Genomic DNA, 26061 nt, shown 5'->3' with positions numbered 1-26061 from the left:
CTTTTATAACATTGTTACGATAACTTCCTGACTCTTCCTAACCAAAACTGGAAACCAAAACCAAATCTATAGTTTATGGTAAAAATACAAATTGTAAATCACCCATCTATGTTGATATCAAACATTCTCTAAACTGCTGCAGCAAAATGGGAAAAAATCCCAGAATCCGGGAAAACACCACCAAACGAAAACAAAACACACAATTTGTCTCCGGTCCCTGAAGTGGCCAATGACGCCTGAACTGAAAGTGAAAAATTTCCCACGACGAATCCGACCAGTGAAAGCTTATTAATAGCATTTCGGCCTACTCGAGTCGGAACGAAATTAGAACCGCGGACGAATTTTTCAAATTTAGAGTATAACTCAATTCCGCGTGTTTCGTGTTCAGACGCTGCTAGAGTTGAGCAAGGGCAACTAACAGCTCGTTGACATCGTGGTTGATTGTACCCTAGAACCCTCTTACGAAGACCCGTGCGAAAACGCACCACCGCGCCGGTGTGTCGCACTTTCCGAGTGTTATTTCGTTATGTGTGTTTGTGTGTCGTTGTTTACATCATCGTTTCATCAATCAGAGATTCACTGCCGCATTCAAAATATCTCCACACGCATAGTTTCTATCCAAGAAATCGACCGTACTCAAAACCGGAGCAAGTCCGAGGGCAATTCAAGCAATCCGAGCAGGCTAACTACCACACTGCAGCAGACTTACTAGAGGAATAGAGTGCTTTGTTTACAGGTCTATTTTTAGCCGGTGCTGGCAGCATCTAGTGTTATGACTTTCTGTTTTTAGTTTGCAGTATTTTGCGCTCTGGCACTGCATCAAACCAACCTCGGACGCTGCTGGGCCTCTCTGGTGGTTGTGTACGGATGAACTACTGCACATTCTATTCGTTCTATTGAGTTGCGAAAATGAAAATCATCCGAGGTGATTATTCAACGAAAATCCCGAGAATCGCAACACTACGCGGAAAAACGGTTGAGTCACAGTAGTCGAAGGCCAAGTGAAGTGGTTTGTGATGTTTTTTTTTAGCTTTTTCTACATGTCATTGGAGAACTTTGCGAAACAGTAAATCACAGTCATCTATTTGGATTGTTTCTTTTTTCGATATTCATACGGTTTTCTGGGAACACTGCTTGGCTTCACCAGCTGAAGCTGACACAGAGTAGTGAGGGTGGAAGCTGGGTGAGGTTTGGCATCAAGCGAAAAACGGAAAAAATAATTATTGTGGAATCATGTCAAAGGGAATCATAATCCTGTTATGATTTGCATTTCTAATGATTTGCTGATTGCTGCCATTGAATCAGTCGATTGAAAACAAACAAAAAAATCTCGGTTGAATTGATCAATTTGTTGAAAAACAGTTCGTACACTACGAAGCAAGTCGATGCTAATTGCTACTTTTTCTCTTATGCCATTTCAGTTACGCAAGGAGCAGGAAATCCAGAAACAAAAGCTCTGGCATGCCTTCCAGGAGAAGAACAAGGAACTGGAGATGCAGCACCGACAGCAACTTGAGCACAAATTTCAGGTAATTTTCGACGAATGCGTCCGTGTGTCCTTCCCATGCTTTTGGTTTCCCCTGCGAAAACTGGCTGCTGCAGTCAGCAAATTTCTTGCACAAAACAGAAACACAAACCAATCTGTTCACAAACCGAATACAATATCGATATAGCTTGCGGCCTATCACACTACTGGCTACATCTTCCAGGAACTGCGAGACCAGCGGCTGGCCGAGGAAGCCGCCCAGCAACGGGAACGCCGGGAACGGGAAGCCATGAAGCGCAAGGAGAAGCAGGACTTCAGCGCCAATGCGAGTTCCGAGGTCAAACAGAAGCTACAGGTACTCGCTACTTGCTTGGGCAATGACGATATCCATTTCTGTGACTAACGGGTTTTAATTTCAGACTTTTTTAATCAAAAAACAAGCAGCTGCCTCCAACGGTATGAGTTCCCCATCTTCCTATCGAAATTGGTGAGTAGCAAATAGCTTGGCCGAGTTTACACTAGAGGCTCATCCGATTTTAACCATATATTAAAATTAATTTGAGAACAACGTTTGTTCTAGTGGATGTTTGGCAGTGAATTCATTGAAATAGACAGACATTCAACGTTGCATACGTTACCCATAACGACAGGTGTGATGAATATTCTCTAGACAACCATAAATAATTGTAAATTATTTATTCATTATAGTCATTCTGCAAAACAAGTGGCACTTTGTTTGAGGCATATCGTTCCATGGTCTTTTTTCGTAACGGTAAGATACAAAATCCTACCAAAACTGAGTTGCTTGTGGGAAGACAACAGACTTTTTTCCATACTCTGGCGCTGATCCCGCCATGACGATGTAAATGTCACTCTTCAAGCCACAAGAACAGATGGTTTACCACACGAGATATTTTTGAAGCACTACGTCTTTCTTTACTATGCTCGCCTGGGTGCATTTTCAAGATTTCACAGCCCGAAAGTGTAACAAAATTACTTTAGATTTGATTTCAAACCTATTCTAAAATAGGTCTAAACACTAAAACATTAAAATCAACAGACTCTATTAATAGACCCTGTCGCACGTTTGCTAGCTTTAGTCTATGATAATCCATGAACATCGGGGATACATCGAGTGCGCAGACCGCCATCTACGTCAAGACAGAGGAACTACGCCCGGCATTATTCAGTCAATGGCGAATATGAGGCTCCGTTTCTCAAGCCTAAACGTAGAAAAACAACAACTACTTTATGCGTCAGAATATTTTCAGACTCTCACTAATAAGACTTTACCGCTCAAATCCCTCAACCTAGTTTTACAAAATTTTGCTCCAGGTGTCAGTAATTGTATATTTGAATTTGTTTTTAAAAATATAACTTAAACTACTTCACGCCCAGAAGTCAGTTTTTGGTATCATGGCTCTTGTAAAATGTTCAAAGGCTACTGTATTTCGTGTCAAGGCGTCAGTTGGACTCCCAACAGTACTAAGAAAACCTGTAAGTGATCGGAAGCGATCTGTGAGAAAGCCAGGCTTGATACAATCCATTAAGATGAAAGTAACTCGTAATCCCGTTCGGAGCATAATAAAAATGGCAGAGCAGGCTAGCGTATCAGAAGCAACGGTAAGAAGAATTGTAAAATAGAAATCTAGAGCTCAAGTTAAAAGATATTTGATAATTGATAGCATATACTGTACCTGATTATATCAAATTCACGTTTCGAATAAAGCATCCAGCAGGAATGTTTGGATTGGTTGCTTCCGATGGCCAAAAAATGAACCCCGTTTTTATCCAAGAAGGCCTGAACGTGCACACAGATGTGTACTTAGGAATTCTTAAGAATCATGTTTTGCCTTGGATTACATCTAGCTACGGCAAGGATGCAAATGTTGTGTTCCAGCAAGACGGGGCCGCTGCCCACACGTCGAAGAAAACACAAATGTGGTTGAGGGATAACATACCTTAATTCTGGCCCAAAGAGATGTGACCACGTGTATGTGAACAACCTCACACGAATTTGATCTATCTACGGACCTCCATAACAAAGCATTGGAGATAAATGTCATCAGATAATATTGCCAAGGTCTGCAATAGCTTTGAGCATCGTCCAGAAGCGGTCATAAATGCAAATACCGGACATATTGAGTGAAGAGGAAGCTTAATCTTCTACGAACATTTTATGTTAATACAGGTTATGTTTAAAGTTGATAATAAAGATACTAAGCCCCAATAAAATTAAAAATGGTTGGGTCTCATTATTTTCTGACGCATACTGTAGTTCTGATTTGGGACATTTTCAGTGTGAGTTTGGCTTCAAACAAGAGCGATTGCGACATGCTGCTGATGGTCATTTGCATTGGAGAAAAATGCAACAAAAAATGAGCAACAATGGGAAATATTATACAAAATCTGCCTTTTAATGGCTCTAAATGTTGTCTATAGAACTGTTAAAATTAATTCTTTGCAAATAGGTGGCGAAAATTATCAGTTTAGTGCAAATCTAACATAATTTGACCAGTTTTTTGCACTTTTCGCAGTTCGAAATTCGCACCAAACGAGTGCAAATAAAGCTAGCATTTGGCTGTTAGGACCGCCCATTTGGCAGAAAGTGCAAACGAAATCACGTAAAAAGAAAGCCCTTAACAAAAATTGCTTCAGTATCCGCACTGTGAGCAGTTCTGCTGCAGGACGGTCGAAAAAAGTGAAGCCTCTTGCGGCAAGGATGAACGAACATTATACAAAATCAGCCCTTTTAATGGCTCTAAATGTTATCTAAAGAACTATAAAGATTTTTTATTTGCAAATAGGATGTAAAAATCATCAGTTTAGTGCAAATATAGAATAATTTGATTAGTTTTGTGCATGTTTTGCAATGCGAAATCCACATCAAACGAGTACACGTAAAGCTAGCATTTGACTGTTAGGATCGCCCATTGGCCGCAGTTCTGCTACAGGACGGTCGGAAAAAGTGAAGCCTCTTGCGGCAAGGAAGAACGAATGATTGTGACCTTTTGATCTACTATGTGCATCGTTCGCACCGCTGGATTTGTTAGGTGCTCCATTCGCAGTACGACTTTCGCCTAAAACAAGTGCGGAAAATACATCGAACTTTGAACGCAATCGACATTTCTTGCATAAATGATAGTTCTATAATTCGCTAATATGGTAAAATAATTCAACTTCTGACTATTTTCACTATCTCCACGTCGAATCGATTTCCTCATATTCATTAATTTGATTTTATGAAATCGAATTTCAATCATAATAATTTGCACTCGGTGCGGAACGTCAGCGCTGTAGGAAAGGGCACACAAGCAAGTGGCATGTTTACTTTATGCGCCGTTCGCCACCCAAGAGGGAACCGACTTGTTCAGAATTTTACTCTTAGAAATATTGATAATTATCAACTGTGTTGAAAGTCAAAGGAATGGTAACCAGTGCGGTAAAATTTCATTTTCAATCGAATAATATGAGATGAAAATGAAATTTATGGCCCTACTAATTCATTTGACTTTTGCTGCCATTTTCAAGTGAAGCTCCCGGAATTTATCGTCAGTTGAATAATCGTACCTAGTCATTTGAAGTTTTGCTTGCTCAGTTTCGAGTGCCAAGTTGTGTAGCTCCTTCATTGCCTTCGCTCTTGGTAGTAAGCAAGTTCGAACGAATAGAATTATAAATGGAGTAAAGTATTAAAAATGAAAACTGTTGGAGGAAACAATTAATTTATATGTGTTCTGTGATTGATATTTCAGCTATCTGGTTTGTCTTTCATCTATTATCTTGAACCAATTCGAATGTTTACATGAACCTCATTTGAAGGCCGCTCTCACACTATTGAAAGAGATATTTTGTTACTTCAAGAGATCAACTGACGGTGGTTAAAGTGAGCCTCGATTGAAGAGAAACCAGTGATGAACTGAATGCTGCCCGTTCGGGTCGTCAGCAAACATTGTGTGTGTGTGTGTGTGTGTGTGTGTGTGTGTGTGTGTGTGTGTGTGTGTGTGTGTGTGTGTGTGTGTGTGTGTGTGTGTGTGTGTGTGTGTGTGTGTGTGTGTGTGTGTGTGTGTGTGTGTGTGTGTGTGTGTGTGTGTGTGTGTGTGTGTGTGTGTGTGTGTGTGTGTGTGTGTGTGTGTGTGTGTGTGTGTGTGTGTGTGTGAGTGAAGTTTACTGCATTAGAGAGATCGTCAATATGTTCCACATTCAGTTTCAATTGAATTGAATGAAGTTTTACTGCACTGATGGTAACTTTCGGTTCTTTTCGGAATCCAAAGCATTTTACAAAGAACTAATAAGATTCTACTTGAAACTGATGATTTATTAGTACAACAATGTACCAGAATAAATGTGCATTTTTAAAGTGATCTGTCCCTTGTCGACAGCAGTCCTACGTAAATCTCACGGATATTCGTCTCTGACATTAACTACTAAAAGGTTTTTCTAGCAAACTTCGACAGTTTTTTCCTTCCAAATGTCGTTTAATATTTCTATTCGTGACTCCATTCCTTCTGTAAGCGTGTTTTTGTGTGTCACATCTTTCGATAGGGATAACTGTTATTCTGGTCATCCAATTGTAAAAGTGCAGTAATCTTTGGCAATTTATAATTTTATACGTTTATTTCATAATACATTAGTTTTTTTCACAGTGCCATCCACAATACATAGTACTTGTAACCTAATACATTTCGAATATCATATTATTATGTCGGTATTCATTAATTAATCTAAACACTGTTTTTATCAAGCGATTTGCTATTATAAATTGCATTCAAATAAAAACCAATTATTTTGTACATGATCTTATAACTATTTCCAGTTTGTTTGTATCAGTTCATCACTTTTATACAATACAAAATAGCTGGCTATTGGTTGAACTCATGGAAGAGAACGGGATCTAACATAACATAGAATTCAAATTGGAACTCCAATGGACTTAATAGAATGATAAAGAAGTTTCATGTAAGAAAGGTCACGACAAGTAAGAATGTCGCGAACTGGGACATCGGATAGTCTACCTTGGGTACGCAAGGAATTTATTAGTTGAGATCTGACATCACGATACTCCACGCATGTCCAAACGACATGATCAATATCGCGATGACCTTCGCCACAAGCACAATGGTTAGTCTCGGAAAATCCAATTCGAAGGAGATGTGTGTCTAACGTGTAGTCTGGACATCACACGTATGAAATCCCTACTCAGACCCGTGAACCATGCCTTTGTCGAGATTCGAGGAATAGTTGAGTGCATCCACCGATCCAGATCATCTCTATCCCAAGAAGCAGGCAAGTGTTTTTTGGCGAGACGCAAAAATGTGTTTCGTAGTGATAATATCACATTTGGCAAATTATCATGGATAGGTTTACACCAGAACAACGCTTTCAAATTGCGAAAATGTATTTCCAGAAAAATAGTTCAATTCGTGAAACGCGCGTTGTTTTTGGCTTTCATGGCTGGCCCTCTTCACGTACCATTCGTCGAGTGATGAATAAATTTCGTACGGACTACACTTTATTGGATCTTAAACCATCATCTCGTGCTTAAACTGTGCGTAACAATCACTGCTGTTAATGAGAGTTAATGAGGGATACCAGAATTTGTGTATTCACCGGCGCACGTCACAATTAAACCTTTGCCTGTGGAAAACATGGAAAGAATTGCGAAAAGTTCTTGGTTTAAATCCATACAAGATTCAGTTGGTTCAGGAATTAGAGCCGCTTGAACATGGTGAACGTCGAATAGTCGCTCGACTGGCATTGTATAGGTTGACCGAAGATCTGCTATTTGATCGCAAAAATTTGTTCACTGACAGACGCATTTCTGGCCATTTACAATCCTAGCTTATTTGCGATATCTGAGACGGAGGGATTATGGTCACGCTTGAAAAAGCTGCTATTTTTCTTCGACGATTTCGCAAACCGCGATTTTCGATTTCACCTCCAGATTCAGTCTTCCTAAGTGTCGACAATCCCTATCCGAACACTTCTATTGAATAGGTGGAAGCTTATTTGGTGATATTCAACAACTTCGTCTACTAGGTGTGCGAGTAGTTCGAGTTTTTGCGATCTGCGAGCACATTTTTGACACGTTGCTCCTCTTGCTTCGATTTGCATGATGCTGCACAAATCTAACAATCAATAAGAGGTTTGCGGGTTTTTTTATGCAGCATGGAAGAAGGCTAGAGATAAGCCAACTGATATGTGTGTATGTAACGTTTTATTTTTGCACTAATTTTTCTCGGAGATTGCTGAACCGATTTTCACGTACTGAGATTCAAATGAAAGGTCTTGTGGTCCCATAAAAAATTCCTGAATATTATTTGGATCCGACTTCCGGATCCGGAAATATAGGGTAATGTGTGTTAAAAATTTTATACCATCACTGAAAAGGGCGAAAAACCGTGAAAAGTTTTCTAAATCGGCCTCAAATCTTCTCCAATTGGTAGTTTTAATCAGTAGACGGTCAAACAAACCGATTTCGGTTATTTTTTTAAGAATCGACGAAAATTATTTTGAAGAATACCACAGTATTATATATGATAGTATGATTGATATGAGAAAGGCATCATTACACCACTAGGTGGATTAAAACAGGTTTCACTTGTTTGTTTCAAAACACGATTGTATAAAACTGCTTCCATGATATCTCGAAAACTATTTGACTGATTCTGCTCCAATTTATACAGCTTCTTCAGTACATTGCAGCTTCAAACTTTGATTTTTTGTTTGATGTTTTCCAAAAAAATTATTTCTATGATTGTAGTTCCAAAAACAGTATCAAGTAACACGAATAAAATAGTGTATGGGTTTTTGATTTCCGATAAATAAATAAACAGTTGGAATCATGGCAGCAGTAGAGTGAAATACACACTTAGAAAAAAAAGCGTAAATCTACGTCTCTATAGATGCACTTAAAGGAAGCGTCGCAATTCATCTCAATTAATAATTCAAAACATGAAAAAATGGATCATATCATTCACTTCACAGCTTATCTGTCCAAAGATGCCATCAAAACAGATACAACACTCATTTTTGCATGCTAATAGACATAATAGTCTGTCAACACCAGAGATGTCCATCTCACACTGACAACTTCAACGAGAGCTCTTGCAAGATTTTCAAAGCAATGCCAGATCTACTCTCTATTCATTGAAGTTCACATAAGTGTTCGCTCACCATCACGCGCCTGTGATCACTTGGGTGTATTTAGGCGAGAACACGTGACAGCGATTCGTGCGAAGAGAATATGGTTCTCTCGTACCTGCTTCTATCAACACAAGCACACACTCAAAGTCTGTATAATGGACACTGAGAAGAAGTGCTCTTTCCTTTTTGTGTGGAGCCTACCGAATGAATCCGCAGTGTGGAAATGAAACTTACACACTGGTGTATCCCTCTAGTGAAATGCCATCACTGGTCAACACCCGATAAATTACAAAGAAAAAAAAATTTACTCGCCATGAAAATCAACGATACTTTGAAACAGGCATCAGTTGAATAAAAAATTTGATTGAAAACCATCATCAATGTAAAAGTAAATTGATTTTTCAATGAATATCAAAGCTTATTTCAATTTACGCTTAGTTTTGCTTTTACATTATATTGAAAAATAAAGACCTGAGAGACCTTTATCTCAAATTCCCTGCTTCAAATATGTGCATGAAAATAGATGTAAATATTTTTATTTGTAGATGATCTTAGCAGATATGAATTCGCTTTTGCTGGTAAATTCGATAGTAAATGTCTGATTTGGCAAGCGATTGACTGCTGCGATTTTGTGTCACTACTTTTTGTCTACAGTCTACATTCCGGAACGATTTCTAACTCATCCCGATCAGCAAGCAGCGGCAAGTCGAGCTTCAAATTGCCACGTATCTAACAGTCTCATCTTCATTTTTTAAGTGTCTCATCCGTGATAAATCGCATTCAAACCTAACGGAGAGAGAGGAAACATTTTCGTCTCTCGCTGCAACTAACGAGAGTATATATGCCAACGTCACTCGTTCTCCAACGACAATACGAAACAGAAACACAATTTAGAAACTAGTGTTGTCGTTCTCGAAATTTTCAAACGGAACTGAGAGTGCCATTAATTTCTCGTCAATTTCGTCTGTTTTGAGTCAATGAAAATGACTTTTATTAGCTCTGGTGGCAAGTATAAAGCAATTCTCGTAACAAGATTCGATGTAAGTCCGATTTCGTTAGTAGTTAAAATAACAACTTTACCGAACAAGTATCGGAACGAGAAACAATTAAGATATATTTCTGTTATGATGAATTGATCGGGAAATAATGGCTGTAGACGATAGTGTATTACGTTGGTTACGTTTTGGTTACGATAAACAATTCCGAAAACTTTATGTGCGAGTAGTTCGGATTTTTGCTATGCGCGAGCCTAATTTTTATTGCGATGATCCTGTTGCTTCGATGCCATTTTCACAACTGAAGAGCAAATGTCAAAACGATGGCACACACATTTTGCAAAAGGTGGGTGTGAAGATTTTTTTGTTGTTCCACTATGAAAACATATGTGTTAAGTTGAAATTGATCAGGTTGGAGCACCTCTCAATATATGAAATGTGAGAGATGATTTTTTAGAAGTTAAGTAAACTAAGATACAACAAGATACTGATAAAAGCAACAATATTGTAATTATCGACAGTACCAAAATTTCGTCGGAAAATTGATCTGAAAGCATATAAATAAAAACTTCTGAGTTCTCAAAGGTCTTCAAAAGCATGAGTCATGTTTAAGACAACTATCATTGCAGATCTGTTTCAATCATGAATCGTTTTTGTTTATTTCGATATTCGCAGTCGTTGTCGGCTATTCGATCACTGCTCAAATGTTTTAAGATTTCACCTAACTTGAGTTACTATTGGAAACATTGTTCTTAGATTATTGTCACTTTGTTTGCGATTAGAATTATTCCGTTGAAAATAGTAATCTAATAAATGAAACGATTCTCCAATGAAAACGAAAATTGAACACCCAATTATGCCAGTTCTTAATCGAATGTATCGAAAAGTTTCGATAACCATTCATTTTTCAGCTTCGAGCTACTGTCAATTTATCTCAAAAATGTTCTGCAGATTATAGCGGACGGTTTCCGACTGATAAAGCTTTCGTAAAGAAAGTGAAACGAAGTTATATTTTATCAGCTTGAAAATAACGAATTGAATCGAATATGCAACATTTCAAACGTTGTGATAACGGCTACATGACTAAAGCTTAAAGGGGAATTTCAGCTCGCAGCATGCTTTGCGAAACCGTACAAAATTGAAGTGGTTGTCAAACAAGCACATTTCGTCCCAAAATTTTCTATAAGCATAAAACTTTTTGAACCAGTCGCATTCCTAGCGATGGGCTTAGCATGATGCAAACGTATGTTTTAGCTGCGACCAATATGTGATACTTGTGATTAAATCCTCGATAACCAAATTGTGAAATTTTTCCAGATGAGCAAGCTCAAAATGTCGATTTGCTATCAATAGATGATTTTAATTGGGTCATATTTATTATCTTGGTTTCAAGCCAGAATCATACTTTCATTTCTGTATAAAATGTTCAAAACGACGTATGTTTCAATGAGAGATTCTCTTTGTTTACTTTCTCTTTCGATTATTACGGTACTCTTAGCAATCCTTCACTCCAATTATCTATCGATACTAACAACTAAAGCTATCATCTTTTAATCTGCACTAAAGAAATGACCGGAAAATTCAGGAATATTTTGCAATAATCGAAAGAAAAAGTAAACAAAGAGAATCTCTCATTGTAACATACGTCGTTTTGAACATTTTATACAGATTTCATGTTAAGCATGTTGAACGTCAAGCCAAATAAAGAGCATTTACGGCATGTGGCGAATTTATTGCTTAATCAAAAGAAAAAGGCATCAGAACGTCATTGAATTCTCATAGAGATTTATAGCTACCTTCAAACTACATACACATACACAAACACAAAGAAGGGTGAAACATTCTAATGTCACTCGTGATCCATTTTCAATTACCAGAGAGTCATGAAAAAATTCAAAAGGTTGTTAAATGGACTCCACACAAACTGAACGAAGATGGAAAGGCGAAATACTCAATATATAACGAATTGAAACTGACATAAATTTAACGAAGAAATCTCCTAAACTAGATAAAAAATTAGTCAAAAACTCCGAAAAAGAAAATTACTTCGATTTTTCATATAAATGTTAATGAGAAAAGCATCATAAAACCTCTAGTTGAAGTGAACGTGGTTTTTACGGTTATTTATTTCGAAAATTTTGGTATTTAATTGCCAACTATTATGGATTATTATATTCGGTGTATGTCGACTCCTAAAAAACTCGAGTAATTTCAGAAATTTTATTTAAATTGAAAAACCAAAACAATTTCGGGATATTTTCAGGTGCAATAGTGATGTTTTTTAAAAAAATTACCACACGAATTTTTCCGCTGCCTAGTAGCTTTGCTTATTTCTTTAAAAAAAAAAGCGCACGGGTTTTGTCAGAGACAAAACTGGGTGACGTGAATACGGATAAAACGGATCGTCTAAGTCCTTCGATGGTAGACATTGTAGAGCATTTTCCTCGAATACGAAAGAACAGTTAGTCATAGACTTCCTGTTCCAATTTCAGATCGAAATTCTGACCTTACCATTATACTTCTGCAGATCCCGATCCTGAAACTGTATCCATAATATGGTTATATAAGATCTTGGTCCATTTCTTGGTTAAAGATCTGGTGATGATTAGCACCGTGGGGTTCGGTAACTGCATCTGTACCTGTATTAGGGGAGGTCCTAATGCAGGATTAGAATCTGGATCTAGACCAGTAAATGGAGAACGGTCTGGTCGTCCAATTGTGGTGGTTATTTCAGAAAGCATAAAAAAGTCTACAAATTGGTTATATCTAATTTTAAAACGAATTTACGTAAGACGGTTGAGGCCGTAAAGATATCAGAAGGTAGTTTGTTAAAATGACCATTTGACCATGAGCAAACTCTTTTCAAAGTGGATGTCGCGTTTAGTAATAGTCGATCCAAAACAATAACGTGTTGATGATTCAGAGTAGTGTTTGGCCTTGTTTACGAGTAATAAATTAAATTTTTTGGCGTCGTTATGTGACAATGGATGGAGTATGGATCTATCACATCGCTCCGGAATTAAAACGATCTTCATCTGAGTTGTCGGCAGCCGGTGAACCACGTCTAAAGCATCCAAAGGCACAATAGTTAGCAGGGAAGGTTATGGCTTCAGTATTTTGGGATGTACATGGTAAACAATCAATAGCGAATACTAAATAGCGTTGTTCAATCATTTGAATGCAAAAATCGAGGAAAAACGACCTCATATGTCGAAGAAACAACACCAAGAAAATGCACTGATTCACAAGTCGATAGCAACTATGGGTAAATTTAATGAATTACATTTCAAATTGCTTCCTCATCCTCCATATAATTCAGATCTGGCCCCATGTGGCTACTGGCTATTCGCTGATATATAAAAAAAATTATCACCGGTAAGAAATTCAATTCAAATGAAGAAGAAATTGCTGAATGTGAAGCCTATTTTGAGGTAAAAGACAACTCCTTCTACAAGTACGGCATCGAGAAGTTAGAGAAGCGTTAAAATGATTGTATTGCTCTTCAAGGAGATTACATTGATGAATAAAATTGATTGTTGGCAAAAAAGGTGTTTGTCCTAGTTAGTTACAGGATATATTGAGTGATGTGTTATCAGGGGTCTCTGGGGTTCTGATTGAAACTCGGTTTTCCCAGCAATTCTATATTCTTTCTCTAGGGAAAGGCAAAAAGTATCGATTTGAACTTCGTTCGTTTCAGTTTTGTGTTGTCAACTATATGAAGGTTGGAAGGTTTTTATCCTTCATTATGCTGTCTTTACCTCGGAACCGTTGAAAACTCGGATCAAGATGAAATTAAAAATGTTTCTATAAGACCGTGAGGCCTTTCATTTGAATCTAATTCTGTGAAAATCGGTTTAGCCATCCCCGAGAAAAGTTGGTACACATATTTTCAGTTTTTAGCACACTTTACCCCATAATTCTGGAACCGGAAGACGGATTTAGATGAAATTCAGAAATTTGCTAAGGTATCATAAGACCTTTCATTTGAAAATAATTTTGTGAACATCGGTTCTCTAATCTCTGGGAAAAGTTAGTACACATATTTTATTTCTGTTATACATTTTACCCCACAATTCCGGAATCGGACGTCATATCCAAACAAAATTAGATTTTTTTCTGGGGCCCCAATACCTTTTATTTGAATCTAAGTTTGTGAAAATCGATTCAGCCATCTCAGGCCATTCAGGTTAAACATCAAAAGGTTGTCATTTTTAGTTCTGAATGTATAACGATATAAGTGACATAACCAACAAAACGTAATGTTTTCTCTTCGCCTAATTTTCTCAGAAATGGCTGATCCGATTGCAACTGTCCTAGGCTCGTTTTAAAGTTACTATTGGGTCGTAGAGGGAGGTTTTTTGTCGCGGATTTTGATGCGGATTTTCGAAGTTGTGCGATTTTTTTCTACGAATTTTCAAAGCTATGCGGTTGTCTTATTTTTTGTCATATAAAAGTACGAAGCGTCGAGATCTGGTGTTAACTGACACTTTTATATTTTTCCAAAAATTTTCTCGAGATTAGGGGCGACCGGGGTTAAACCGGACAGCTTAAATATGTTTCCAATCAGCAATTATGTTGATCCAAGGGTTGATTTTGAAAACGCACTTTCGTGTGATAGGCAGGCTTTAGTTTGCTGGAATCAATTCAGTTCGGCGTCAATCGTGTTCGTATGAAAACGTACACGTTTTTTACTAAAACATTTTTATTGAATTTTCTAGTTTTTGGGTTTATTTCAAATCTGTATATTGTAATGCCGGTCTTTAAAGTACTTGCAAATGTTCATTTCGTGCTGAATCCAATTTTACCTTCTTTTTTTAATATTAAAAATAGATATAGAATTCGCTCAAACATTAGAAAAATTTTCCCAGACCCGGAGGGCCGAGTGTCATATACCAATCGATTCAGCTCGACGATCTAAGCAAATGTCCGTATTTGTGCATTGTCAACAAAGAGGTCGAGATCTCGGAGATGACTGAACCGATTTTGATCATACTAGTCGCAAATGAAAGGTCTCCCCGTCATCCTGAAAAATCCGCGTATAGAATGATATTGAAATCAGAAGTTTACTTTTTGAATAATACGAAGTATTCAATTGCCCTAGAAAACAGAATATGTTTTGAGACTTGGATTCCGCAACCATAGCCATAGATTGTTGAAATCCGTCCATTTTTAACGGAGATATCGGTATTTTTGTGTAAGCGACTTTTTGCCTTGTTCCAGTAGTCGGAGTTTTACGCGCTTGATGACGAACCGATTTCGTCCATCTAATATTCACATGTAAGGTCTTAATTAAAAACTGCTTGTCTGATCCGACTTCCGGTTCAAAAGATACCGGGATTAGTGTAAAAATTTCACATAAATTTATCGGGTTTATTGGGTTCACGGATTTTGACAAACATAGATTCAAATGAAAGGTCCTAAGATATCATAAGAAGATCCCAATTTTCATTCGGTTTAAGCCCTGCTTCCGGAGGTTGCGTGCTTAGTGTAAAAACGTTAGTTTTAAGTGTAAAAATTTCAGTTTCAAGTCAGTTTCTGGCTTAGCTCCGGTCTCCCCGTTTCATGCATTTTTAGGACATTTGTAATCAAAAAACGTGATTAATCCACCTAGCAGTGAGATGATATCTTTTTTATCAATCCGCATATGTTTTTGCATGGATATTCTTAGGTGTTTTAGCTCTCATTATTTTAATTATCGTTGTTTTAAACGGCAAATTGAGATTTTAATCACTCATTACCCTGTAATGTCGAAATCGTATCGAATTTCAATCTTAACGTGTGAAAATCGATTGAACATTCCATGAGATGTCGAAGTAAGTTCCACTTTAGAGTTTTTCGTCATTATTAATGGTACTTCCAGAGCCGGTATTCAGGAACTACACACTTAAAAAATCCCTGTGATTTTACATCTTATTAGATGCACATAAATGAAGCGGCGCAGTTCACGCAAATTCACGTGGAAGAACATTTAATATTGTGTCTAAAACTCCATGACATGTAATTCGTTGAAATAAAAAAAGAATGCTGATAGCGCAACCGCCGCGACTTGAACCGAGAATCATTGGAATTTTTTGGTGTGTAGCATAACCCAAAATGATTCGAATGGCCATAAATTGATACGCCAAGCAATTTACATCTTATATATCGGCATGAATTTTAAAAACTCATCATCTGTAATTCCAGAATCGGAAAAAATTCACCAATTTTGTATGGGACCTTAAGTCCTTTAATTTGAATTTTTGTTTGTGAAGTTCGATTTGGCCTTTTTGATAAAATGATTGAGCTTTGAGAAACGATTCGATACTGAAACCTGAATTCTAAAATCGGTGTAGCCGAAATCAGTTAAGTTCACCTGAGGAGTGTGTAGACATCTTTAAGAAATTGTAATGCGAATTAAAATTTGGGGGTACATTCCGAATCCAAGAACGAATACCGCAAAAACTGAAATAAATTTATTTGGTAATCGACTATCCAAATCTGCCAACCCGATAAACCTTATTAATTTATGTGTTTTTAAGACCTCATTGGAATAATAGATGATTCTTATATTTCATTTGAATCTAAAATCGGTTCAGTGAATTGCATTATTTTAATTTCGTTTCACATATCATCCTGTGGTTCTGCAATCAGAAGTCGGATCCAAACGTAATTTAGGAACCTTGTTTGGGAGTATACTACTTTTCATATGAGTCTGAGTGTGTAGAAAACGACGAGCTGAGTCGTATGGTATATGGAAGTTATGTTCTTCCAGCACTTATTGCTGTAAGTAGTTTAAATCAATATAATTATGGAATTGCTTTCAACTCGAAAATTCTGCCATCCTCTGGTTAAACATATGTCATATTCGAACGATTATGTTGCCAAAAACGAACCGTGCCAAAATCGGTCCAAGGCAAAATGTCATAAAAAAGATGCTGTACACAGTCTTCTTGGTACTTAGAAACAATTGTATGTAACAGTATAAAAAATCGCGTTTCACGTTGCTCCCAAGCATTGCTTTATAATCTAGCGCTCAAAACTTCTACTGCTGGAATAGAGGGAAAAGTCACTTATACAAAAATGTCGATATCTCCGTTGAAAATGGGTGGATTTTAACAATCTATGGCTAGTTGGATAGGTATTACCTTGTGGAATCTAAGTATTGAAACATATTCTGTTTTCAAGGTCAAGTGTGACAGATACTGTCAAAAAACTAAAAATTTTGACATAAAACGTATAACTCAAAAAGTAAACATCCTATCTCAAAACCATTCAATAGCGTTCTGGGTGACGGGGAGACCTTTCATTTGCGACTAGTTTGATCAAAATCGGTCCAGCCATCTCTGAGATCTCGACCTCTTAGTTGACAACACACACATACACACAAACATACACACACACACACACACACACACACACACACACACACACACACACACACACACACACACACACGCACACACACACACACACACACACACACACACACACACACACACACACACACACACACACACACACACACACACACACACACACACACACACACACACACACACACACACACACACACACACACACACACATACACACACACGGACATTTGTTCAGGTCGTCGAGCTGAATCGATTGGTATATGACTTTCGGCCCTTCGGGCCTCGGAAAATTTTTCTAAAGTTTGAGCGAATTCTATACCTATTTTTTATATATATAAAAAATGGTAAAAATTTATTTCAGTTGCCAAACGTCGATTTTTTTTCGAACTCGATCTTTTATAAATTTTTGAAAACATTTGCCAACAAAAGAATTCGACAGTCCCACGATAAAAGGGCCCAACTGCAAATGACAGTTTCTCTTTGTTTACTTTTTCTTTTTCGATTTATTGCACTGATTTTATACTTGACGACTTCAAAGTCAAAGTCTTGGCATTACATTCCTTTTGTGGAATTTGGCCTTTCTGCTTCAACAGACTTCGCAGCCGATTCTTAGTGTACAGATGGTAGTGCATGGCTAGTACTATGAATCCTACTGACACTAAGAATCCTTCCAGGTCGGGGCTCGAACATACGACAACTGGCTTGTAAGACCAGCGTCCTATGCATTGAACCGCCAACCCGGGACGACTTGCTGTTCGCAAAACATTCAAGGTAAAACCACAAGCTTTCGATTTATATTGAATAGGCTCTCGTTTGCAGTTAGGCCTTTTTATCATGGGACGCGGATTTCCGATGTTACGGGGCTTTTTTTCGCAGATTTTCATGTTTTACCATTTTTATATATATAAAAAATAGGTATAGAATTCGCTCCAACTTTAGAAAAATTTTCCGAGGCCCGGAGGGCCGAGTGTCATATACCAATCGATTCAGCTCGACAATCTGAGCAAATGTCCGTGTGTGTTGAATGGTTTTGAGATCGGATGTTTACTTTTTGAGTTTTATGTCAAAATTATCAGTTTTTGACAATATTTGTCACAATTGACCTTGAAAATAAAAAACGTTTTCCGATTTAGATTCCGCACGGTACTAGCTATCCAACAAGCCATAGATTGTTAAAATCCGTTCATTTTTAACGGAAATATCGATATATTTGTGTAAGCGACTTTCCCCCCTATTCCAGCAGTAGGAATTTTTAACGCTGTATGCAACGCAATGCTTGGGAGCAACGTGAAACACGATTTTTTATACTGAAAACACACAATTGTTTCTAAATACCAATCTACAGCATCTTTTTTCATGACTTTTTGCTTCGGACCGATTTTAGCATGGTTCATTTTTGGTAACATAATCGTTCGAATATGACATATGTAAATGATGGCAGCATTTTCGAGTTGAAAGTAATTCTATAATTATCCTAGCTGACCCGTCGAACTTCATCTCGCCTAAAAATTATTTGTTCGCAGTTGTGTATTCGGATAGCAGAATTGTCGAACGACTAAATGGTTAACGTTTCTCTCCAATGTTTTTTTTACTACTTAACCTACCTCGTCCCGGGTTGATGGTTCAATGCATAGGACGCTGGTTTACAAACCAGTTGTCGTATGTTCGAGCCCCGACCTTGAAGGACACTACTGACTGACACTACGCAGTAGAATCGTACCATCGGCCATGCAATGGTTCTGTACACTCTGAATCGTCTGCGAAGTCTGTTGAAACAGAAGGTCAAATTCCTCTACAGGAATGTAATACCAAGGATTTGCTTTTTAACCTACAATCAACGGAATTCGAAACACATTTAGCCCAAAAAAGAAACATCACCAAAACTTAATGTGGAAATGTAAAACACTTCCGTTAAGTAAAAATAGAGCAAATGAACAAACTGTCATCTCAGGATATATTTACAATTTGTATTTAGCCAAGTAACCAAAAGTTTGTAAAAAAAATGAACAGTCCGTTTTTGAGGAATTATCCATACTTCAATGTTCACCCGACGAAACAGAACAAACTTTGAATGAATTTCTTGTACAGCTTTTCAGCATCGAGAAAGTTTTCTCAGAACTTGTTCTGTACGTTCAAGTTGCCAAAAAGTGCCACGCATACTTTAGAGCTCTAATAAAGTGGATATTTTTAGGAACTAAGGAACTTTTGGTGACTTGGAGAGACGACACTTACATTTTAATTTGATATTGATCTTACTAATTTGATATTGATCTTACTAACGTATCAAAAAATGCTCTTTAGCAACTCATCACACGATTCAATCAGCGCCATCAAAGGGAGACGGATATCATCTCAGCAACAAAAAACCGGCCTTGTTCATTTAGCATAGCATAGACACCAGTGCGAGAGGCCCGTGAAATACTCAGAGTATGAAGTGGTGCGAAAAGATGTAGAAATATTCTCTCACGGTTCTACCAGATTGGCAATGTTGTATACAATGTAAAGAAATATCGAACCACTCTCTGACAAATTATCGGCTATCACCAACACTGCTTCTTAGAATATGAAATAGTCTCAATCTATCTTGAATATTGATATCTAATTGCCACTTATTATGTGCGCACAATTTTTTCATTGATTCACAATTACCGTTATTATTCATTTAACTCCATTACACACAATCTATCAACTGGTGAACGATATCAGAACTTTTTCTTCTGCCTACAGCGGCATTTCTAGAACAGTCATATGGATTCCGCCAGTCATTTATGTCGTTTTCTCTTGATGCCTAACCTAACCCAGTTTCCACCCTAACTGCTGTCAAATCGTTTATTGGAAACCAGTTTTGAACATAGTTTCAACGATATTGAGCTGAAAATCGAGTCAGTTTCGAGTCTGATTTTTATTTCGGGTTTGCTCACAACCCCGTTGTTAGGTGCGAACCCAACTTAGTTTCGTGAAAAGTGTTTACTTGATGACACTACCCTGAGTCAGTTTCAGTTTTACAAAGCGAAAACGACATTAGTAAGCAATAATTTCGATACCCAATTAAGCACGTGGTTCGAAGTGACAAATCACATGGATCAACTATGAATGTGAAAACTTCACACAAAACAACTCGTTGCGCGCCAAAAGATTCTTTCAACGATCTAGTATTCCTTTCTTCGACGGCCATACATTTATGCAACTCGTTTTGCGCCAAACACCTATCGATGATCTAGCAATCATTGGCGACTTTTTCAGTGGAAAATTCCATTGTCCATACAAAACAACTTTATGGATTTTCCTGCCAGTTTTCCTATTTTTTTTGATGTACGAACCCGGTGGGGGTAAAAACTGATCAAACAAAAAAAGAATCATGTAAATCCGTCCATCCGTTCTTACGTGATGCGATTACAAAGAATGATCTCTGCATTTTTATATATATAGATATATATGTATATATATATATATATATATATATATATATATATATATATATATATATATATATATATATATATATATATATATATATATATATATATATATATATATATATATATATATATATATATATATATATATATATATATATATATATATATATATATATATATATATATATATATATATATATATATATATATATATATATATATATATATATATATATATATATATATATATATATATATATATATATATATATATATATATATATATATATATATATATATATATATATATATATATATATATATATATATATATATATATATACATATATATATATATATATATATATATATATATATATATATATATATATATATATATATATATATATATATATATATATACAGATTGATTTAAACTACTTACAGCAATAAATGCTGGAAGAGCATAGCACCTATGTACCATTGATACCATTCGTCAAGATCAGCAAATGCGTGTGTGACAAATAATTTCATTCAATTTTCTCGGAGATGGGTCAACCGGTTTTTACAAACTCAGATTCATATGAAAAGTCGTATAATCTCAAACAAGGTTCCTAAATTACATTTGGACTCGACTTCTGGTTCCGGAACTACAGGATGATATGCGAAACGAAATTGTAACTCATTTTCTCGCAGATGGCTGAACCGATCTATGATTCAAATGAAAGGTTTTAAGATCCTATAAAACATCTTGCGTTCTAGTCATATCCGACTTTCGGTTCAGGTGATACAGGGTGATTAGTATTAAAATGTTTATTTCACATAAAGTAATAAGGTTTATCGGGTTTGCAGATTTGGATAGTCGATAACCAAATAAATTTATTTCAGTTTTAGCGGTATTCAGTTTTCGATTCGGAAGGTACCCAAAAATTTGATTCGCACTACGGTTTCTCAAAGATGCCTACACTGTTTTTCAAACATTTTGAAACAAATGTAAACTATACAGCTACTCAGGTGAATTTATCTGACTTCGGCTACACCGACTTTAGAATTCCGGTTCCAGTATTCTCGAAGCTCAATCGTTTTCTCAAAAAAGGCTAAATCGAATTTCAAAAACAAAAATTCAAATTAAAGGATTTATGGTCCCATACAAAATTAATGAATTTTATCCGAATCTGGAATTACACGGTGATGAGTTTTTAAAATTCATACCGATATAGAAAACGAAGCCAAAAACGCTTCAAAGTTGGCCTCAAAAGTATTGTTATTGAATACCGGTTCTGGTAGTGTCGTAAATAACCCTAAACTCTAAAGTGGAACTTATTTCGACATCTCAATGGAATGTTATTACACGTTTAGATTCAAATTCGATCCGATTTGCAGTTTCGACATTACAGAGTAATGAGTGATTTAAATATCAAATTGCCTCTTAAAACGACGATCATTAAAATAATGTCATGAGAACTAAAACACCGAAGAACTTTCAAGCAAAAAACACATGGGGATGATAAAAAAAGGTATCATCTCACTGCTAGGTGGATTAAGCACGTTTTTTGGTATCTCTCGCGTACAATTAACATAAAGTTTGGAAACAAAAATGTAGATACTTCGGGTTCCGAAGGTATAATCGTATAACTGGCGTAACCGACAAATCCCGCTTTTATTCTATCCGCATTTTCTTTAGAAAGTAACCAATGATTATGTTCAAATGTATCGTTGCCGATACTGTTGGTTTCGAGAATGTTGTGAACTAATGGCATTTTCGTTTTTCGTTTTAATGGCATTTTCGTTTTTTTTACTACACCAGTGCAGGAAAGTAAAGGATGCCTTGATTACACCCAATTTGGAGCGAATATAGTCAGTGCTACACTACACCGGTGCAGCGCTAAAAACAAAAACAGCATAACTGAATCTGAATGAATTTTTATCAAACATCACACCACTAGATGGATTAAAAAGAGGTTTTGCTCATGAAATTATGTTTGGTTATTCATGATAGACATGATTCATGATTTCATGATTTTTAATCATGGTACCGGCAATGGATTTTTCCCCGTGTAGAATTACGAACGTCAAAATACGATTTTCAAGCTACTGTCCCATTTGTTATTGTCAATTGAACATGGATATTTTTTTCACATTTTGCGAATGGGGCTGAGAGTAAAATATCTTCTTTGTTATTTTCGTCTTTTTCGAATAAAACATACAAACTTGTATTCGCTCTAATGTCAAATATTGATCACGCCTAACGTCCATTATGACAAATATTGTTTCCATAAAATAAATATCTTACTCATTTGATGCTTTCTTTGACACTAAATATTATTTCCACATTTCAGGGGCGTCGTGAAGTCTTCGTCGGGCGAATCGATACCGGCCGGAGCCGTTGCATCCAGTTCACATCCGTACAAAATCCCGCCACCTCCTCCGTCGTCGATCGCCAAATATGATTCCGACTTTCCATTGAGAAAAACAGGTACGTTGTGCACAGGATCGTTAGTCTCGATGTGTGTGTGCGTGTCATTTTCGCTTGATTGATACTAATTGGATGAATCCGCTGTATCCGATTCTGGAATTTCTGGATAAACGAAACGAAATAACAGTTTGCAAAATTGCGAAGCTTAAATCTAGAGTTTTACGTTTGATTTTCTGCATGTTGCGCTTGTCTGTCGCGTTTTTCTTTTGTAACATTTAACAGACAAGACCAAGTTAACCTACTAAAAAAAGCGACAGCCTTTTTGAACAGTTTGCTTTTCTACCAAAGCGACCATGTCTAGTCCAGACGCCACCATCTTGTTCGCTTTATAGACTAGCACAGTTTCGATGTTACCACTAACCGTCCAAACCGAATGCATGTATTTTTGCCACACGACAGCTTCCGAGTCAAACCTGCTGAAGATACGCATCAAGCAGCGTGTTATCGAGAAACGTACTATGACCGGACCGTTGGCTGCGCGCCGCCAGGAACGACTCCAACAGGCAGCCCAACGACGACTCCAGAAACAATCGCAAGTCCAGCAACAGCACGCTCAGCAACACCAGCAAGCTCAACATTCCCAACAGCTGTCACATCACCAAATTTCCTCGATGGCCGCTCATCCAGCAAGTATGTATAATACCGTCATGAATCAACAATCACCGATCAGTCAACAATCACCATAGAACTAGTGTCGTTTTGATTTTGTGTGACTGTGGTGTGTTAAACACTAGAGCTAAACTAATTTTGCGCCAACGAAGATTAGCTGCACGAACAAAGCCTCCCCCACTCTGAGTTTGTGTGCTAATGAGACTAATCTATCGAAAAGGACAGAGTCTGACCGTTTTTTTCATCGCCATCTCTAAATGGCACATCATGCCTAGTGCTAATAACGTTTCAATTTCACAGATTGCTCCACTGGAACACCCGACTCGGGACCGAATTCACCTCCGGCACTGGGAAGCCGTGGATCACCATCCAATGCACCGATACAGGAGGAGAACGAAGATCCACAGTACCGGTCTAGCATCAACGACCTTGCACTGTTCAGTTCACCTTCAATGCCAAACATTTCGCTGGGCAGGCCCCATCTTGCTGATGCACATCCCGGAAATCACCTTGTAAGTGTGTCGTTTTAGGTTCCGCCGTAAGAGTTACTAATGTATCATATGATCCCCATAGACGATGGTTCCGCTGAGACCTCCACACCAGATGGTGGCCGCTGGCCAGCCACCGCAACCTTCACTATCGCATCATCCTCCACCGTTACCACCGCATTTTGTAAATCATCCTACAATGCTGGAACTCACTGAGCAGCAATTGCAAGCAGCCGCGGCTGCTGTAGCTGCCGCCGGTGGTCTCTCGATTAACCCGACCCATCTGGGAGGGATCAATTCCGGTGTTCCACCGGTTTACGGTCAACCAATCACCGACGCTCAGGTTGCACAGGCAAGACTGCACAAACAAGGCCATCGACCGCTTGGTCGGACGCAGTCGGCTCCTCTGCCACTCGGTCATCCGATGCTAACCGGGACATCCGGTTCGGTTGTCAACATCGGTCAGACACACTACGAGGACAGTGACGTAAGTTATCTGGGGTCGCTAGTTTGTTTAGCGTAAATTAATGTGCTTTAACTCTATTCATTCAGGCCGAACGGCAAGCCTACGAGCAGCATCTGTTGATGAAACAGAAAATACGCCAGACCGCACTGAGCCGTGCCAATTGCGTGCGGGAACCTGAGTTGAAGGAGGAAGTAGAATCCGGCGAGGTGATTGACCTAACGGACAAAAAACAACCACCCAAGACGACGGTGATAACGGCGAACAGTGTGATCAAGAGTACTTCCCATACAACGCTGTTGTGTGATTCTGCGGAAAGTTTACAGCAGCAGCACGTCGAGTTTCTACAGGCACAACAGCGTGAATTCATGCGACAATCGATTCAGCTCGGAATATTGGAAGATCCGTACAATCGTACCATACTGCGACCACTCTCTCGAACCTCTTCGAGTCCACTAGTCCATCTGGGAACCCCGGCCAGCAGTAACCATCCGATGACCCTGTCGGATACCGGTCAGGAGGATACTCCGCCTCCAGTAAATCTGACGGTTCAGAATCGTAGTCGTTCGATGCTTAGCTACACTAACGAAGGTCTCGCAAGTCCTGGACCTTTACAGCTAACAACCTCGTCGTCCGCCTCGGCAATCCCTCTTCGATCCGTACAGCAGAACGGCAAGCTGACTACCGGACTGGCCTTCGATAGTCTCATGCTGAAGCATAGCTGTATCTGTGGTGACAACGCTGCCCATCCGGAGCACAGCGGACGACTTCAGAGTGTCTGGGCTCGGTTAGTGGAAACCGGTCTAGCGTCTCGTTGTGACAAGCTTCGCTCTCGCAAAGCCACCCAAGAGGAGCTGCAAACCGTGCACACCGAAGCGCATTCCCTCGTATTCGGTACAAATCAGATCAACAGACAGAAGTTGGATGCCAGCCGGGTAAGCTTTGTAAGGCTGGCCTGTGGTGGAGTTGGTGTTGATCTCGATACTACCTGGAACGAACATCATACTGCTGCTGCTGCCAGAATGGCGGCCGGATGCGTGATAGACTTATCGTACAAAGTGGCTAAAAGTGAAATCCGAAATGCTTTTGCCGTTGTTCGTCCTCCGGGTCATCACGCGGAACCAAACGCCGCTATGGGTTTCTGCTTCTTCAATTCGATAGCCATAGCGGCTAAACTGTTGCTGCAACGACTACCGTCCGAAATGCGTAGAATCCTCATTGTGGACTGGGACGTCCATCACGGTAATGGAACACAGCAGGTATTCTACGATGACCCCAATGTGCTGTACCTTTCGATCCACCGACATGACGACGGGAACTTTTTCCCCGGCACCGGTGGTCCTACGGAGTGCGGTGCTGGACCGGGACTTGGTTTCAACGTGAATATTCCGTGGTCCGGTGGACTGAATCCTCCTCTTGGTGATGCCGAGTACCTGGCAGCCTTCCGAACTGTGGTGATGCCAATCGCGCGTGACTTTCAGCCCGACATTGTCCTTGTGTCGGCTGGATTTGATGCGGCTTATGGTCATCCTGCTCCTCTCGGTGGGTACATGGTTTCGCCGGCCTGTTTTGGTTACCTAACCCGAGAGCTAATGAAACTCGCGGATGGGAAGGTAAGATTTTTCAG

At 38.4% G+C, this 26061-nt stretch overlaps 1 protein-coding gene across 8 annotated transcripts in view; it reads left to right on the top strand.

Annotated features, from left to right (window-relative positions):
- Positions 1-26061, top strand: part of LOC131425526 (histone deacetylase 4) — a 182430-nt gene that overhangs the window by 140779 nt on the left and 15590 nt on the right. For 6 of the 8 annotated variants that reach the window (XM_058587471.1, XM_058587478.1, XM_058587470.1 and 3 more), the window contains 8 exons: positions 1422-1529; positions 1674-1841; positions 1906-1973; positions 22738-22874; positions 23274-23504; positions 23784-23995; positions 24057-24458; positions 24524-26047. In XM_058587471.1, coding sequence (XP_058443454.1) covers positions 1422-1529; positions 1674-1841; positions 1906-1973; positions 22738-22874; positions 23274-23504; positions 23784-23995; positions 24057-24458; positions 24524-26047 — 2850 coding nt within the window. The remainder of the gene's footprint in view (positions 1-1421; positions 1530-1673; positions 1842-1905; positions 1974-22737; positions 22875-23273; positions 23505-23783; positions 23996-24056; positions 24459-24523; positions 26048-26061) is intronic. The other 2 variants (XM_058587476.1, XM_058587477.1) reach the window with 2 other exon arrangements.

Source organism: Malaya genurostris, chromosome 1 (assembly GCF_030247185.1).
Source record: "Malaya genurostris strain Urasoe2022 chromosome 1, Malgen_1.1, whole genome shotgun sequence".
Lineage (NCBI taxonomy): Eukaryota > Metazoa > Arthropoda > Insecta > Diptera > Culicidae > Malaya > Malaya genurostris.
The sequence above is the reverse complement of the archived record's forward strand: the minus strand, read 5'-3'. Positions and strand labels throughout refer to the sequence as shown.